The sequence below is a fragment of the Crinia signifera genome, chromosome 6, assembly GCF_055691185.1.
Source record: "Crinia signifera chromosome 6, ASM5569118v1, whole genome shotgun sequence".
Classification (NCBI taxonomy): Eukaryota; Metazoa; Chordata; class Amphibia; order Anura; family Myobatrachidae; genus Crinia; species Crinia signifera.
In genome coordinates this window covers 65,411,779-65,429,272 of record NC_139222.1, presented here as the reverse complement: position 1 = coordinate 65,429,272, position 17,494 = coordinate 65,411,779, and the positions used below count along the sequence as shown (strand labels likewise).

The following is a 17,494-nucleotide window of genomic DNA, read 5'->3' as shown; positions in this document are numbered from 1 at the left end:
TCTTATACTTGATTTACAATCAGCACTAGCAGGCTACATATGCATATAAAAGCTGTTTATTTACCTGCAGAGAATGCAGAAATTGACCAGATGTGGTGAAGAAAAGTACGTTCACAATTGGTCTAGGTGTGATATTAAACGCACCCTAAAATGTTGCATGATACATTTTGTTTATACCACAAAATTTATCAAATATATATTATTACTCCTCAAAGAGTATAATTCTGACCTTAAATGAAGTTTTTCACACTTGGATCCATCTCTAGATTGTTTACGTGATTATTCTTCAGTGATTTGTTTACTTTTTTTTTTTTTTTACTTTACTGACAAAATATTTTTACATGGATATTGAACAATGATAATGTCTTGTTAAGCATTTCTTTAGTGCCTCTAGATCAGTGAACCAGTGACGTGTGTCCATCAAATCAAGTTTAATCGTCAAAAAATAGTCAAGAACATGAATGTGCGGATGAAATTGTTGCTACAACAGGAAAGGCTGAGAGTTAAGTTTAGAAAGGAATGGGCATATATAGAATAGGTCACTATAGTATGTGATTAGTGCATCTACAGTATTCTACACCTGGGCTGCAGCACCAACACCATTCACTGCAAGCAATTTTTTTAAACCTTTACATGAATATATATATATATATATATATATATATATATATATATATATATATATATATATAGCGATTTATTCCCAAAACAAATGTTTCCGATGCAGCACTGACGGTCACTGATGTAATAAAAAAAGGCACCTAAAAGTAAAGTGCTTTCTGTAACGTCATTGACATAAACTTGGTTGAATAACAATGTTGACCCCACCAGGAAAACAGGGGTGTAATGTGACTGCAGCATATCCAGCATTGCCTGCAAAGTCTTACATTCTAAATGATCAGTCAGCCAACAAATATAGCCGTAGATATCCCATGCTCCTTCATACCTCCCTCCTCCCTTAGTCAGTATGCTTTACAACGGCTGTCTGTATAGTAAGTGATTTGCACACCTTTAAGACAAGTAATACATTCCATATGTGACTGGTGTGGTGAAGAGTCCAGGCATGGGCAGTGCAGGTCTCTGGAAGGCATTAGGAGCGCCGTATGCTGCTGCAGACCCCAACTGAGCATTAAAGGGAAATGGTAACGCAAAAGAGGGTAGAAGTGGCTTGGCAGCCATTTTCAGCTTCTCCAATTCGGCCTCCTGAAGCCGTTTGGCTTTGGCTCGTCTGTTCTGAAACCAGATCTTCACCTGTGTCTCTGTGAGGTTTAAAGAGCTGGAAAACTCGGCTCGCTCAGCAATGGAGAGGTATTGCTTCTGTCTAAATTTCCTCTCCAGGGCCAACAACTGAGAAGTGGTGAACGGAGTTCTGGGCTTTCTGTTATTTTTGTGCTTCCTCAAAGTGCATGGTGGAGGGCTTGCATGTCCTACCGAGAGGAAGAACAGCATAGAAAGTTTAATGTTATGTAACTGACAACAATTCATGCGTCTTAAATAATCATTGTTAATTATCAAAAGAAATAGAACAGATATATATATATATATATGGGACGCGGTCATCTATTAGAATGAACTTAGGTCTACAGTCATTAGGTCGACCCCACTAGGTCGACTGGCAGGAAGGTCGACCTGACTTAAGGTCGACATGGGCCAAGGTCGACATGACTTAAGGTCGAATTTGCATAAAGGTCGACATGAGGAAGGTCGACTGGTCATAAGGTCGACATGGGTTTTTCACTGTTTTTTGAGCCGACATGTGCCGACAGGCGGTATTTCATGCCCTACCATCCACTAGGGCGTGGAGGAGGTTATTAAAGCTGTGGCGAGCGAAGCGTGCCACCATGCCCGAAGCATTGCGAGCGAAGCGAGAGATGCGAGGGTCCGATTCTCATTGCCAACTGTGTCCATGTCGACTGTGTCGACATTCGGGTAAAAAAACAGTGAAAAACCCATGTTGACCTTATGACCAGTTGACCTTCCTCATGTCGACCTTTATGCAAATTCGACCTTAAGTCATGTCGACCTTGGCCCATGTCGACCTTAAGTCAGGTCGACCTTCCTGCCAGTCGACCTAGTGGGGTCGACCTAATGACTGTAGACCTAAGTGTGGTCTGACAGATGTACCGATTATATTTATATATATATATATATATATATATATATATATATATATATATAGCAACAACGATACTCTGGCCCCCTGGGCTAGCTTGCTCTGGTGCAACTTAACTGTGTCTCCAATGATATGTAGGGACAGTGCGGGCGGCACTCAGAGACTGCACAAAATCAGAAGTAGAGCTTGAAATTGTAGGGGGGCACGATCCCTGAAACGTTGAGTTGGCAATAAAAGTACCCGTTTTTCAAGCTCTAATTCTGATTTTGTGGAGTCTCCGAGTGCCGCCCGCACTGTATATATTTATATTACAGGGCTATTTTTGTGCAGGCTCCAGCAGGAACTGAGGCCCTTATTCTAGTTCACTCTTTCAGACAAAAACTGCAGGTGAGGTAGGTGTTACTTGTGCAGAGATAATTAGATTTGGGTGGGGTTTTACACCTGCCTCACCTGCAGTGCACATGGTTTTGTCCATCTAAGAAATATTTTGTCAGAAAGAGTGAACTAGAATAAGGGCCTCAGTTCCTGCTGGAGCCTGCACAAAAATAGCTATATATATATATATAAGATAGAAGGGAGTTCAGAGTGCGCCTCAAATGACAATCACAAATAATACTTCAATGAGTTACAATAAAATGTTTTTTTTTAAAAAACAACTTTTATTCAAAAGTGTCTTCTGCAAGATGTCGGTGTATTCCAAGTCAGGTGAGTTGGTTTTAGGGGGAATTGATTACCCCAAGTTTCCACAAAACAGGGTAACAGGAAAATCAGGCAAGCAGGAGCTAAACCGGATGTGGATACCAGGATTCCAAAGTGCTGAATATATATATTTAACAAATTGTTATTTAAGACAGGATTGTGAGAATATGGCAGTCCCAATGCAGCAATTTATTTTTTATTATTATAAGGTGGTTCCCCTAAAGCATTTAGCCCTGCCTTTCTTACTCCATCTATCTACTCATTAGAAAAAAGAAATGTAATAAAAAAAAAAAAAATTTTTGAATTCAACCCAGCTTGGGTTCTCTTGACACCCAACATCTCCACCTCCGGGTCCTTTTCCCTCAATAAGTGCTGTCCTGCACCCACGTCCTGTGTGGACCAGGGTGGCATGGGTTACTCTTATGTGAGTCGAACAAACCATTTGGGATATAAACAATAGGCGCAAATAATATACTCTCAAGTTACAATACTTCCAGACTTCTCTTTCCGGTGTGTTGGGGTCGTTTTTCAAACAGGTGTCAGTTGAGAGGTCGTGAAAACGAAAAAAATAAACAAAAATATATATTATGTGGTTGTCTTTAAATTAAACCTGAAAAAACAGGTCAAATAGAATGACAGTAGGTGTAGGCTTCAGGAGGCGTACCAAGACTCACATTGGTTGAGGTAATGTCCCTCGTATCAAGGTTTCTTTGGTATAGTCTCGAGGAGCCCCACAGAGAATTTTCAATCGTGCTCGGAAATGAGGAAAAATATATATATAGTATCTTGTGTTTTATAAGACAACTATACGTGATTTCAAAACAGTTGTGGCGGAAAGTGTGGCTATCTGAGGCGTACCAAAACTCACGTTGGTTAAGGTAATATCCCTCGCATCAAGGTTTCTTTGGTATGGTCCCAGGTAACCGCACTCTTCGTTTTTTCAATACGTGACTCCCCAAGATATGTGAAGCCAAGATATTTTCAACCGTGCAATAAAAGGAGATACAAATATAGTATCCAATATTAAACCGTGGCTAGAATTTTTAGTGAGTGAGTGAGTCTTTTACTTACCTGGAGTCTTGGTCCATTTTGAGAAAAATCTAAGTTCCCCCTCTTTTGGATAAAGAAACTGCTACGGGTGTTTACCCCCCACTAAAAGGGGTGAGTAAGGTGCGCAAATATAGTCTATATGGTGTTCAAACCATCTAACTAAGTGTACCTGCCATACTTTACTATACCAAGTTCTCCCTTATATTCTACATGTATTGGAATACTGGAGATATCAGGCTGATAATGATCCACACCAGGTCCTAAATATCTTTTAACCTGGTGGAATTACAAGGAGGAGATAGAAAGAAACCTTTATAGGTTTGAAAATCCAAGACCTCACCGTGAGTAGGGGTACGCCCTTTTCTTAAAAAGAAACCTTCTTAAAAGAAACCTTTACGTGTGTTTTTCACTGTTTTATAACGTAAGTGAGGTACGCTGTTAAAGTTTTATATCCTTTTCAGCTCCTCACTCACTAAAAATTCTAGCCACGGTTTAATATTGGATACTATATTTGTATCTCCTTTTATTGCACGGTTGAAAATATCTTGGCTTCACATATCTTGGGGAGTCACGTATTGAAAAAACGAAGAGTGCGGTTACCTGGGACCATACCAAAGAAACCTTGATGCGAGGGATATTACCTTAACCAACGTGAGTTTTGGTACGCCTCAGATAGCCACACTTTCCGCCACAACTGTTTTGAAATCACGTATAGTTGTCTTATAAAACACAAGATACTATATATATATTTTTCCTCATTTCCGAGCACGATTGAAAATTCTCTGTGGGGCTCCTCGAGACTATACCAAAGAAACCTTGATACGAGGGACATTACCTCAACCAACGTGAGTCTTGGTACGCCTCCTGAAGCCTACACCTACTGTCATTCTATTTGACCTGTTTTTTCAGGTTTAATTTAAAGACAACCACATAATATATATTTTTGTTTATTTTTTTCGTTTTCACGACCTCTCAACTGACACCTGTTTGAAAAACGACCCCAACACACCGGAAAGAGAAGTCTGGAAGTATTGTAACTTGAGAGTATATTATTTGCGCCTATTGTTTATATCCCAAATGGTTTGTTCGATTTGTATTTTGAAGTAAGGGTGTAACTTCGGGGATTGTAACTCTGGGCTGCAGTGCGCCACGTACCACCTGTCACCTTGTTTTTTTTACTCTTATGTGAGTGTTAGGCCAGGTTCTAATATTATCGTCCTGCATCACATTTACCGCCCATTACCAAAATTGTGAATTAGCAGCCTGCTGCTCCTAGTGAGGGGGTGCCTCTGTGAAAATATAGGGGATGCTCAGCTGTTTGAAACAATTGAATGCATATAATAATTTTTATTTTTTTAAATAAAATAATAAAAAACTGAAGACTTGAGCAGAACCGATACATGTCTCCGACTGGATGGTTGCCCGTCTGTTTTCTGTTTTGTTTTTGTATTTGTCTACATGTTTAAGTGTTTATTATTAAAATTGATGTAATAAAAAGTTATATTTTAAACTTTATTTCGTATTATTATGACACATTTGTGAACCATAAAATCAAACCAAGAAAAAGTCTTCTTTTCTCCTTGCAAAAATAACTGCTGTTAGAGTAAAGGAGCCCACACACGCACCGTTCCCGGCGTGCGTTGTGGGCTTAACTAGCACACATAGCATCGTATGCCTTGTGCATGCGATGTGCATGCAATGTGCATGCGATGCTATGCTAGAAAAAGCTAGTACAAAAAGTATGTGCAGCACATACTTTTTGTACTGTGCGATGAGGTGCCGCGGGAGCGCGGAACCCCATCGCATAGCATTGCACCGCCGGCATCGGTGCGTGTGTGGGCTCCTTTACCAAACATTACTGAACTTGGAATCCAGTATACAAAACAAAAGGGTTTGAATTTCTGTTGCGCAATCAAAAGTGCTGCTGGCCTCCTCTACCAGGAGTTATCAACCTGGTTAAATGTAAGTATATATCACAGAGAAAAACTTTCACAAAATATTTTTTTTTTCTTTTTGGGAGGACAGCGCTCTACTGTGGATATTATGAATAAATTATATTATACCAACTTGGTGCTCCTGGACTGTATCCTTTCCAGTATTATTTCATGTGGTCACATGCAAATGAAAACAGAAAAAATACAAATGGTGTAGTAGTCCATAAACATAGTCTATCTATATATATATATATATATATATATATATATATATATATAGATAGATAGATAGATATAGATATATCTATATATATATATATATAGATATCTATATATAATATAGGGGTCCCACGGCGCTAGATGGGTTCGGTGAATCCCTCTATCTCCCTTGTGTGGTAATAGATGGGCCTCTTTTAGGGGATCACCTCGTGCCAAGATAGGATCACAGCTTACACTCTGCTTACATAAACAGGGCTTGGTCCCCTTATATAAAGGTTTCTTTCTCTTTATACCAATCCTCCCAAAAAGAAAAAAAAATATTTTGTGAAAGTTTTTCTCTGTGATATATAATTACTGAACTTGGCCCCAATAGGTAATGACTTCTTCAGATGGCGTTGCCCTATAGTAGGCTATGAGCTACTATTTTGTTAATTTTTTCAACCAGGAAGCAATGTGTTAAGGTTCCCCTACACAGGTCCGAATTGGACAGTTTCCATCCAATATATTGGGTCGATCCGTCGGAATTATATGAAAACTGGCCAAATTCGAGGTGTTTGACATCTAATCGGATCCGATGCGTGTTCCCTTGTGCATCAGATCGTATCCTGGAGAACTTATGTGCAGCACATAAGATAAATCAGAATTGGACCAACAGCATTACATTGCAGGTGTTTGTTTAGCACCTGCGACATATCGCTTCCAATTTCCCTTGAAAAAATGGGCTCCTTTAGCTTTGCACTATCACCAGTTTGGACCCCATTTCCAGCCAATAAAAACATTTGTGTAACAATATTCATTCTCATGTTGCAATTTTAGGTAAAAAAATAACTATAACGTCTGCACTAAAATTTTGTGATAAATATACCTGGAAGCTGCTTTGTAGAATTGTCTAGCAGTACCGCCTGTCCTCCATTGTTTTAGTGTGTAAGCTTTTTCTAAAGGCAATCATTGTAAGAGTACCAACACCTCCGAGGATATCAACCTCATGTCTGTTTAAATCTAATCCAGACGCTGCCAGCAATCACAAAATTCATGTCTTCTGTTTCTATAAAGCGTGGAAAATTCTTTATAAATGCATTGGTGTTGGAATCTGCTGGTGCCCTCAAGTAGGACTAAGATGTCCAAATAATAGATAGATGTAGTATGGCAAGCGGCACTAAGAGTCTTGTAATGGCAGAATAGAAGAAAAATACGTGCTTTATTGCGCACTCAACGGTTTTTTTTTCCAAGGTAGAATTTCCTAAAAAAATCTTATTATATTTCTGCAGTAGTTCTGAGGATGGTTCTGAGAAGTGTCACATCAGCCCATTATCCAGATCTGTATTTTACCTTCCAATTCACTTTTAGTGAGTCTGAGCTTGTCAAAATAGTATTTTTTCTCTATCTGCAAATATGCAAAATATGCAATTAGCTGCAAAAAAATAAATAGAATAACAATTGTATGAGTAAAATGCTGATTTTATTGTTCATTTTTTCCCAATGTTTTACTGATATATGTTTTTTTTACTGCCTATCCAATTAGGATCGCCTGTTAAATAATTTTCTCAGGACAGCACACAGGTTCGGTGAAACCTGTGTGTTTTTGCAGGCCGCGGCACCGTTTTGGCATGGGGTGGCTTTTGGGGATTTGGTTTTGCCTGTCTGAGAAAGACAAAATAAAATAACTGGTAACCCACGGCACGTGTTGGCTTATCATGGCTAACTGGATAGCCCCTGAAAATTTACCTGCATTCATTTAAATTGGGTAAATGAATACTGTTTCTATAAACAAACATATCAAACATTTACCAGTTATGGATGAAACACTGTAATACATCATCCATCTTGTGTAGGGTAAAACTGTCATGATCAGTCCATCACTATTGTAACAAGCGACAATACTTCTTTCCAGTGACTGCACCTCAAGATAATGCACCACAGGGAAATTGTCCAGAATATCTGTCTACCTATCACACACACACGCACACACACACTCAAATACTTAACTATAAATAAAATGGACTGTCTTTCTTTTTTTTTTTTTTAAGAAAAATGTCACCTGTGGCTGTAATTAATACTGTGGCAGCTGAACTGCCATGTATGGAGTCAGAAATTATTTATTTGATCTTGCGAAGATATTATTTTCGTACTAAAGGTAATAGATGGTGGCGTGGACACAGGAGGGTGGCGTCGACTCAGGGTGGTGGCATGGACCCAGGGTGGTGGTGATTCCTAACCTGATCCTCCCCAATAATAACCCTTGCTGTTCGCAGTCCTCTCGCCATACAGTACTTAGGTTTAGTAGCGTAAACGGTGGCTGCAAAGATGAGGAAGTACCGTTATTTATGGTGTTCCTCAAGCGGTTCACCTGTTGACACGTGAACTCATGAACACCCACTGTCTAGTCGCGCCATAACCCTTTGCACATAATCTAACATGGTGTCCCCTCGGAATAACTTTCTGTATGACTGTACATGTTCCCCCACCTGTTTATATTGTTTATACTGTATGCTGTTTACTCGTTACCCACCTGGCTGCTGCACAGCAAATCGAAAACAAATTCCTAGTATCCGCAAGTATACCTGGCCAATAAAGCTGGTTCTGATTCATTGCCATAGCATGCTGGAGAGTGACAGGTCTTTAGCAGTGTTCCTTGTCTGTCTGGATGGGTCCAAATCAAAGTAAAGACTAATGCTCTTGTTCTTTTTTGTTTTTTTTTACATACACTTTCAATGGGTGTAAATAGGCCTGAATCTAGAATCCAGTATTGCTATACCCACCAGTGTTTTTACTTATGTTGCACTGAGGTTGTATTTTTCTGAGGTAAAATTATATAGGGGGTGTTGTATCAAGCTGTAGAACAGTAGATCACTGTCTACCTATAATTTTTTATGATGTACTTGGCTGATTGGTCGCTGTGGGAAACTTCTCCACTGGTCCATCTCTTCACTACTTGGTTCAGGGACTGAAGGTACTAGCACTGCAGAATATGTGTGTGCTATATACATAACTGTTGCTAAATGCAATAAATACTACGGTTTAAAAAAAAAACATGTAAAACTAGTGTGTATGAGGACTTAACAGTTCAGTGAGGACGCAGGCTTCTATTTACTAAGCCGTGGAAAGAGATAAAGGCCCTCTTTCAGATCTGATTGTTGCAGTACAAATTTATTCTCAAAATGGGCAAAACCATGTGCACTGCAGGTGGGGCAGATGTAACATGTATAGAGAGAGTTAGATTTGTGAGTTATTTTGTTTCTGTGCAGGGTAAATACTGGCTGCATATTTGTACACTGCAATTTAGATTTCAGTTTCAACACACCCCACCCAAATTTACCTCTCTCAGCACATGTTACATCTGCCCCACCTGCAGTGCACATGGTTTTGCCCATTTTGAGAACATATTTGTACTGCGATCAGATCTGAATAAGTCCCGGCGGTCGGGATCCCGGCGTTCAGAATCCCGACGCCGGAATCCCGACCGCCGAAATGCCGACACTTTCTCCCTCCTGGGGTGTCCACGACACCCCTGGAGGGAGAATAAATTAGTGTGCCGAGCGCAGCGAGCCCGCAAGGGGGGGCGATCCACGTCCCCCCTTGTCGGCATTTCGGCTATCGGGATTCTGGCGTCGGGATTCTGAACGCCGGGATCCCGACCGCCGGGATTCAATACTGAATCCGTCCCAGCCAGTCAGCTCCGAAATGTCATGTTAAGGGCCATGTTTGAAAAATGACAGTTGGTGGCTGGTTCTTTATCTGCGCCCACTTTTTACTCCATCTGAGGCCCTAAAATTTGGCTTGTCTGGGTTTTTTTTATTACTGTTGAAATTGGAAAAAGTTGATCATGAAAACGAGTATCTCTTTAACAACACTAAGTGGATGTATTATTCAAAGCATACAGTATCTGGTTTATCTAGTGTCTGGAAAATCCTGACATTATCAACCAATCTGTACTGATTCTGTACAGTATCACGACCTTTGAGGTGCAGTATTTTGCACAGTAATAAACTGATTTATTTAGTTGGCTGTAATTGATCAAAGAAACCAACTGTGCCTTGCTGTTGTTAACCTTTCTGCTGCCAAGGGGAACACAGTTTAACGTAATGTTTGGCAGGCTCTCTGGCAGCAATAAACATCTAAACATGCCTATGTAGAGTTTTACTACATTCCTTTGACAAAAACCTAGGTTCCCTACCTTTCTTTATTACGTAAAATTCAACATGTCGTTTTCATCAATATTATTTTAGTGCCATATTATTTCTTTACAGATTGAAAGAGAATAAGCCATTGTGTGTAAAATAGTAATTTAAACATAAGTTATGAAAGTTTGAAAGTTTTTTTTATGTAATGTAAACAATGTTTCATTTTTTTGGAAGTCTACCCATACCTCCCACCTTACTACATGGCATGCCTGGAAAACACAAGTATGCCACAATTATTGGTTTAAACAGAGGGTCCGAGACAAACACTCTAACAAAGGGTCTCTTGTGATGAGAAGTGGTTGGCCTTTGTGTTGTGAGTAACTGTTCTAGTTTATTGGATCAGATACAGAATTTTATTTTATGTTTATTGGCAATTGTCCAGATGGTTTTTATTGGGATCATTTACAAGGAATCTATATTTATACTGTGTAGGAAGAAATCACATTGGACCATGTTTCTGTACCCAATATACGAAGATGAACTTTTAAACCACTGTTCCAGCCCAAATACAAACTGTTGCCCTCATATTGAATACATCCTTCCACTGGATGTAAGATAATTTACCATCTATGAAAACCTCTAATGTCTTTTATGGGCAGTAGCAGTATGGATGGTGTAATGGTTAGCATTACTGCCTCACAGCGCTGAGGTCATGGGTTTGATTCGCACCATGGCCCTAACTGTATGGAGTTTGTATATTCTCCCTGTACTTGCGTGGGTTTCCTCCGGGTACTCTGGTTTCCTCCCACAATCCAAAAATATACTGGTAGGCAAATTGGCTCCCAACAAATGAACCCTAGAATGTCTGTGTGTGTCTGTGTGTGTCTGTGTGTGTGTGTGTGTGTGTGTGTGTGTGTGCGCATGTGGTAGGGAATATAGATTGTAACCTCCACTGGGGCAGGGACTGATGTGAATGTTCAAAAATTCTCTGTAAAGCGCTGCGGAATATGTGTGCGCTAAGTAAGAAACTGTTAATAAATAAATAAATAAATTATAATGTGTTGCTGTCTCTCATCCATGTGTCTACTGTGAATCTGCAATATTTAGAAGCTACTTTGAATATTACTAATATTATTAAAATATGAATTTTAAAGGGATCATTTCATGTGGGATTACCAGTGCTGTAATAAAGTGGCATACTGTATTTGCCAAAGAATATATAATTAAAAAAAAGTCTTAATTATTTACTATATTTAGGTAATAGGATTTTTTTTAATGATTCACGGTATCTGACAAATTAAGGGGGTGGTGTGAAAAACTGCTATATTAATAAAATGACAGCAACTTATAATTTTAGTTACAACCCTAATTGTAACATTAGCCAAAGTCCATATTCCAGAACTAACACAAGACCTAAACATTGCACTAATACGTTCCCCAACATTAGCATGAGAACCAGCGGTGCAGCCCAAGATTCAAATAGGGGAACCACACCAACTGCAAGTGAGTCCTGGCTGGAGATGTTTGGCAGTTTATGGGGCAATTGGTGTGTCTCCCCTATTTATTTTGGATTGAGCTGAAGCCCCATATCTGGAGCTAGCCTTTTCTTCACTGTACCTAAATGTAACAAAATTAACCTTCCCAAATATACATTTTAACATGAAATAATGAAATATAAATATCTTGGGTTTTGGCATTAAATTGTAAAAATGTCTAAGTGCTTAGTTCTTGGGACATTCTCCAAGTCACCACTTATTTCATTATTACAGATATAATTTTTTTTTAAAGAAATGCCCAATTTTCATATCTTTAGTCTTAAAGGTATAGCATATTCCCCATAATAATCTAAAATATGTATTTCAAAAACGATATGCATAATGTAAAATTGTATACAGAAATTTGGAAATGTTGCACTCGATCAAGTGTGCTTAGTCCGTATTTTATAACGGCAATGTTTATTTATTAAAGATACAGATATAAATGAGATATTATGTGTTTTGTTGCACAATCAGGTCATATATTGTACTTTGCCCATAAAAGTAAAGAGGATCACTACTGTTTCTCGCCATGACCACGAAAATGATCAATGAGCGTTTGCCTGTGAGTAAAATGTAAGACTAAAGGCCAGATGTACTAAGCTTCAAAAAGTGATCAAGTGGAGAGTGATAAACAACCAGCTCCTAAATGCCATTTAAACCCAGTCTCTAACATGGCAGTTAGGGGCTGATTGGCTGGCTATCACTTTTTGAAGCGAAGCTTGATACATCTGGCCCTAACTTTAAGCTTGAGGACAAATTAAATTGTGAGAGACAGAGTACCAGCTAATCAGTTTCTGCCTTACATTTTCCAGACGTGGGGTCTATTTACTAAGGCATGGAGAGAGATAAAGTGGATGGGGATAAAGTGCTAACGAACCAGCTCCTGTTTTTTCCAATGCAACGTGTAATGTGGCACTTAGGAGCTGGTTGGCTGATACTTTGGGTGAAATTTACTAAGGTGTGAAATACACTTCACAGGTCATGTTGCTATGGGCAACCAATCAGAAGCTACTTCTTATTTATTTAACACCCTCCAGAAGATAGTAGACAGAATGTGATTGGTTGTCCATAGCAACATGACCTGTGACATGTATTTCACATCTTAGTAAATTTCACCCTTTATCTCTCTCCATTTAATCTCTCCTCAAGTGTTAGTACTTAGACCCCTGTGTTTGGAAAATGACAGTTGGAGCTGATTGGCTGGTACTTTACATCTAATAATGTTATCTCCAAGCCTTAATAAATACCCCCCCCCCCCCTAAACTATTAAACTTCTGATTCACTCCAATCTAAATACTACTGTCAAACTATTGCCATGCACAGAACTCCAGAACCAGAAGTGAGATCATTTGGCGACATCCACTTCAACTTACACAATAATGCCTGTAGCTGTATAATGATCCTAATATTATGCACATTTTTTTAAACATCTGCACATATTTTCAGCTCGTTTTCTTTAAAAAAAAAATATGGATTTATAGACTTCTAATTAGCCATATTTTATAGTCAACAGGAAATGGATTTTTTTGCTGAACCTTACATAAACAGAAGAGCAGTGCAATAAATAGTGATGTCCTATATGCTATGAACAGAAAAGAGGTACTTGTACTAAAGTGCTTGCAATCTATTTCCACAAATGACATTTTGTAAGTGGTCCTTGAGTGGCACTGTCTGTCTGACTGCTCTGATAACTCACATTACAAACCAAACGAAACACAGGTCTCATTCTGCAGCCCTGGCTTTTTAGATCAAAGTGAAAATGTAGTTCCCGGGTTATGAATTGAATACAGGTCAATGTGATCTGGGAGAAAAGGGCTGTGAAGTACGGTTCCTTTTCAAAAACAACTTTTATTGAACAGGCACAACGAAAACAGCATGAAGCAAAGAGAATTGATTGTAGAAGATTCATGTGGTGTCCTTCCAGGCCTCAGGGTATCCCCTACCCCCCTCCCTTACTTTTCTTGCCCTCGCTTTAAATTAAAAATATCCTGCACTTTCGAAGCTTTGCTGTGGCACCCCAGTACTACAATTTCAGGCTGCAAAGAAAATATTTTAAAAATGTTGCAAAATTCTATTCTCCTTTTTCCTTATTTACCCAAAAGGAAACAGATAATATATCCAGTTCATTAAATGGTTTGTTGTAAATCCTAAAGCTGTGCTCGAAATCTCCTTCCATGAAGTTTTATGACCTAAAGTTAATTTACAGTGTAATGCATTGGAGACTGTTTTAGCATTGAAATAAAAGGTGTTTAGCTGTAAATGATGTGAAAGTATCACATTTTCTGCTTAGACATCCCAGTGATTTAAAGACACACCTTGTAATAACTAAGCAGAAAATCATTGCAAACATTCAAGTCCCCAGGGTCCCTTTATCTGACAGGAAAAAAATATAGCTCAGATGATAAAAGACAAAATAAATAAAGAAGAAAAAAAAAGTTTTCTGTGTTTTACCCCTTTGGCAGCAAAGTTTAGGAAATGATCTGATCTTTTCCCAAATGTAATCTTCCCTTTAATGAGGCTTTCAAACAAAACGCTCTATTCTCACTTTTCTATTGGCCAGCAAAGCAGCCTGATAGTAGATTTCACTCTTCCATGTGTGTCTGTTAATTATATGGGTTTTTCGGAAAGCAATATTCCTTAAACACCATACATGTTGGACTGAACTATACTTTGGCATACTTTAACACTGTTGGCCCAAATTGATGGATAGTTGATGGGATTCCAGCTCCTAACATCTGTTGCAGTATGTATTTATTTTCATGTTACTTATATTTTTAATTTGTGATATTTTGATGTTATCCTCTGTGGAATAAATAATAATATAAATCAAGTAGCTGATACTGAAACAATCATTTATTTTTATAAATTACTAATACTAGTAGTAGTAGTAATAATAATAATAATAATAATAATAATAATAATAATAATAATAATAATAGTAGTATAGTTATTGCAAGTGGTTTTACTTTCGTTTGCTGTGCTGATAGAATGACCACAGAAAATGTTATAAAACATTATAAATGCCTGCCTTTGAATAAGTTCTCTTTGTTAGAGAGCATGAAGGGAGAGTAATTATTTTGAAAACAGAACCCTCTTGATCTCAATTGACTTATCTAAACTGCACAACATTTGCTTTGATATGGGAAGTCAGAAGATGCTATAGAGTCCTGTTAACAAAGACAGTTATTCAAAGTTAGCATTTCCTTCTCCACAAATATCTTTTTTGAAAGAAAAAAGAAAGATGGAACATGAATATTTGTGGGTCCTGTTAACCCCATCGCACCAATGTTCCTCTGCCTCAGTCTCTCTGAACTGTGTTCATTCTTTAAGCATAGAACATAATTTATACATTTAAGCCACAAACCCCAGATCCGTGGGGTTTTTTTTGCCATTGACTCATAGTGAATTCCAGTGCAAGCCATTGGGAAAATATGATGCATTGTGAACTAGTAATTGATGCAGGCAGGATCATCAAACTGTGCCAGCAAAACAGAGTTGCAGGGAGAACTTTGTCTCCCCCTTTACAGCAACTGCTAATAGTATAAGCGCAATAAGTAGATTGTGAAATCAGTGGCAAATATAATGTTAAAATAAATGTCCTTTAAATGATATTTAGCTTTTCACTAAGATGCACATATTAAATGATCAGTGCTATCGTTTTACAGCTTTTCAACATATGCTCAAAGAGAATTGCCCCCCTGCCTGTATGTTATATTAGGCAGAAAATTAGACTTAGGACGTGTTGTGTGTGTCAAGTGGAACATTGTGTGATGATGACTTAACCCGAGTGTTAGCAACACTGTCACAGATATTAGGAATTATTACCGAACTGAATACAGATAAACTTACAATAACTTACCGCTTATATTATATCTGCTACAGGAGATAATCACATTCACATCAGATACAATTGAACCGAAATCTAGTTTTGTAACTGTAGACTTTATTATTAGGCAGCGTTTATATTTCTTCATAGTTATCCAGATCCTATCAAGTTTAAAGCTACGTTTGTTCAGCTTATTACATGTATTAGTATGGTACTCTTCGATATATTGTAAATGAATACCAAAAAAGTGTGTGTGTGTGTGTGTGTGTGTGTGTGTGTGTGTGTGTGTGTGTATATATATATAGGCACCGTCATCATCATCCTGTGTCTGCAGAGTGCCAGTTCTACAACGAATATATATATATATATATATATATATATATATATATATATATATATATATATATATATGATATTACACGTCTCTGACTACTTTTTGGGGGGAACTGAGTGCCACCTGTTGGATTTGTGTGTGTGTGTGTGTGTGTGTGTGTGTGTGTGTGTATGTATGTATGTATGTATGTGTGTGTGTATATGTGTGTATGTATGTGTATATATGTATGTGTATATATGTATGTGTATATGTATATATATATATATATATATATCTGACATTGATGTGAGATGCGGTGCGATGTTTATCATACATATATCGTCATAAATAGACTGGATACAAGCAGTACAATTCATGTTTACATAACCACGGGACATTGTGCACATCTAGCTGCAGACCTGAATGCTGGAGCTTAGGAATGGGAAGTTGTGTATGTACATAATGTGTAGAAAAAGGGTTCCGTCCAAAAACAGCAAAACAAACCAAAAAAATAAATACAAAAAAGAATCTGTTCTATAAGTGCAGATTTTTCAATTGACCAGTAAAGCTGCCAGTTGCTACTTACTTGGGGGTGAGGAGTAGGGTGGTCCCTGGTACCAGGAGTTACCCCCATGATCTCCAGTGCTCTCGGGGTCTGGCTTACAGGTGTCATCCAAGTGTCCACCAAGAGGAGACGCATCTCTCTCTGCACCTAATGTCCGAGAGCTAAATACAGGCGGCTGCTGCTGCTGCTCTTCATCACCCCCTGTTTCCGAGGACTGGGCCTTGCTGGGCTTCCTATGGGAGATCAAGGACTCCACACTGAACGACAATGCTGGGCTCTTCCAGACACTAGCCACTTCTGGGCTGCTGCTGGCCACCGGCAACTCAGTCTGGCTAGCCTCCGGCTGTTTGTGCTTTGGCCCCGGGGACCCATCTTGGTCAAGATTCATGATCAGAGGAAAAGGGGCAATAAAAATCGGCCATAAAATGACTAGACACTGGGTGCCCGAAGATGGTGAGGAGCTGTCCCTGGTCCCAGGAGAGTGAGAGTGTGTGTCTGTGAGTGTGAGAGAGGGGGGGGACACGGAGTTCTTCTGCCGGAGAGGAGCTGTCCAAGCAGGGGAGGTGCTGTCACAGTATACCCCACCAGGGGGGTACAATGCCCCCTAAGGAGAGAAGATGCTGCTGGTCTTACACATCACAGGGAGATTGCTGCTGCTTATTCCACATCACATACTGTAGCACAGTCTGCATTGGAGGAAAAGTACTTCAGAATGGATGTACTGCTCCTGGCTTATCCAACTTCACCAGTCTGGGTGCCCCTGATCGTTGGCACAGTGGGTTACTGCCAGCATTGTGCTTCCACACTCACTCCACTCCGCACCTAATAAACTCTTTTTACTTCGCTTTCATGGCGCCGCCCACCAATGGTAGACTCCGACCCCTGTAAACGTCACCTAGATGGATTTCTATTGGCCCAACAAACTCCCCCTTCCTCCTCGTCAAAAAAAAAGCAAGAAAAAAAAAAAGCATCAAGGCAGAAAGAGGAAAAGAAAAGAAAAAGTTAATGAAGTTCTGGCTGTGGAGTTTAATGGCTGCTCAGTGAGAGATTACAGTACATGATTGCAAATGATGACTATGTAGCCTTATAAGAGGAATTAACTCCATGTTATTGCCT

The 17,494-nt window shown here is 39.0% G+C and overlaps 1 protein-coding gene across 1 annotated transcript; it reads right to left on the bottom strand.

Moving 5' to 3' along the window:
- Window positions 1-708: 708 nt before the first annotated feature.
- Window positions 709-17,153, bottom strand: LOC146006959 (homeobox protein MSX-2-like). Its single transcript, XM_083145387.1, has 2 exons — window positions 16,400-17,153; window positions 709-1,427 (listed from the first exon to the last, which is right to left on the bottom strand). The coding sequence occupies exons 1-2, from the start codon at window positions 16,764-16,766 to the stop codon at window positions 1,012-1,014; spliced, it is 783 nt and encodes a 260-aa protein (XP_083001513.1). The 5' UTR covers window positions 16,767-17,153; the 3' UTR covers window positions 709-1,011.
- Window positions 17,154-17,494: the final 341 nt, after the last annotated feature.